The 1,297-nt window shown below is 56.4% G+C and overlaps 1 protein-coding gene across 1 annotated transcript in view; it reads right to left on the reverse strand.

Annotated features, from left to right (window-relative positions):
• The window catches only part of ANPEP (alanyl aminopeptidase, membrane), a 40,145-nt gene that overhangs the window by 10,846 nt on the left and 28,002 nt on the right, over positions 1–1,297 (reverse strand). Inside the window, 1 exon segment of the mRNA XM_015563233.1 lies at positions 6–29. Coding sequence (XP_015418719.1) covers positions 6–29 — 24 coding nt within the window.

Raw genomic sequence — 1,297 nt, forward strand, 5'->3', positions numbered from 1 at the left:
CTCTTTTGTTGTTTTGAACATTGTCTCAGCTGTGGGGAGAGAGACCAGAGCTGGGGTGGGGTAGCTCAGAAGACTCGAGGCTGACCCTTGACCCTCCTCCCTCCAGCAAGAGCAGCCTCGTGCAGCCAGGCAACAGCCGGCCACCAGCCTCTGGGGCAAAGCCGAGGGGAGGGGCGGGGAAGGGGCGGCGGCAGGCTGCCCGGCCGACCTCTATCTCTTGCTGCTGGTGACCTTGGCCAGACCACATGCCATGCCTGAACCTCAGTTGCCTGCCCTGCCTCCCGGAGCTCCATGTGCCCGGGCCAGTGCCAGCTTCCTGGATACCTCTGCCCTCACACCTCCAGTCCACTCGGACTCCCATCCAGGCAGCCCCCTGGCCCAGCCCGTCTCTTCTGTGGGGCTGAGCACCCCCTCCTCCCGCTCTCCTTTCTAGCCTTTCTCCTGGCAGCCAGAGGGGCCCCGTCCACACCTGCAGGTGAGACCCAATCATCTGCCAACTTCCCAGCTGCCCCAGCTCCGCCTGGCCCAAGTGTCTCCTGCATCCTGCAGGGACGGCTGCTCAGTCCCCATGTTCTCTCCTGCCTTCATGCCTTGCACTTGCTCTTTCCTCTGCCTGAAATGCTTTTCTTTTCTTTCTATTTTAAAATATATTTTTATTGCTTTCAGAGAGGAAAGGAGAGGGAGAGAGAGATAGAAACATCAATGATGAGAGAGAATCATCGATCGGCTGCCTCCTGCATGTCCCCTACTAGGGATCGAGCTCGCAACCCGGGCCTATGCCCTTGGCTAGAATCGAACCCGGGACCCTTCAGTCTGCAGGCTGATGCTCAATCCACTGAGCCAAGTCAGCTGGGGCCTGAAATGCTTTCCTATGTCACCATTAGCCTAGCTAATGGCTACTTTTCCTCTAAGACTCAGGTCACCTCCTCCGGGAAGTCTTCCCTGACCTCTCCATGAGGTTGAATCTCCCTTAATCCCAGCTCCTGGCCCCTGTGCCCAAGTAGCCCAGAGGCCAGACACGCCTCTCTGAGTGGAAGCACTCAGCACAGCTCAGGAAAGTTTTAATTGCTTGTCTTCCTTCTGTTCATTGGCAGCCTTGGCCTAGGGCAGAAGATGATTTGGTTTCTTCAGGGCCTGGCGCTGTCTAAAACATTTCGTGGGGATAGTCTCCTTTAATGCTCACACAATCCCGTGGGGGTAGATACTGAACAGCCCCATTTTATAGGTGAACAAATGGAGACCAGACAGGGATGGTAACTTGCTCAGGGTCACAAAGCTGGGCAGCAACAACAGAATA

Source organism: Myotis davidii, unplaced genomic scaffold, assembly GCF_000327345.1.
Source record: "Myotis davidii unplaced genomic scaffold, ASM32734v1 scaffold459, whole genome shotgun sequence".
NCBI lineage: Eukaryota > Metazoa > Chordata > Mammalia > Chiroptera > Vespertilionidae > Myotis > Myotis davidii.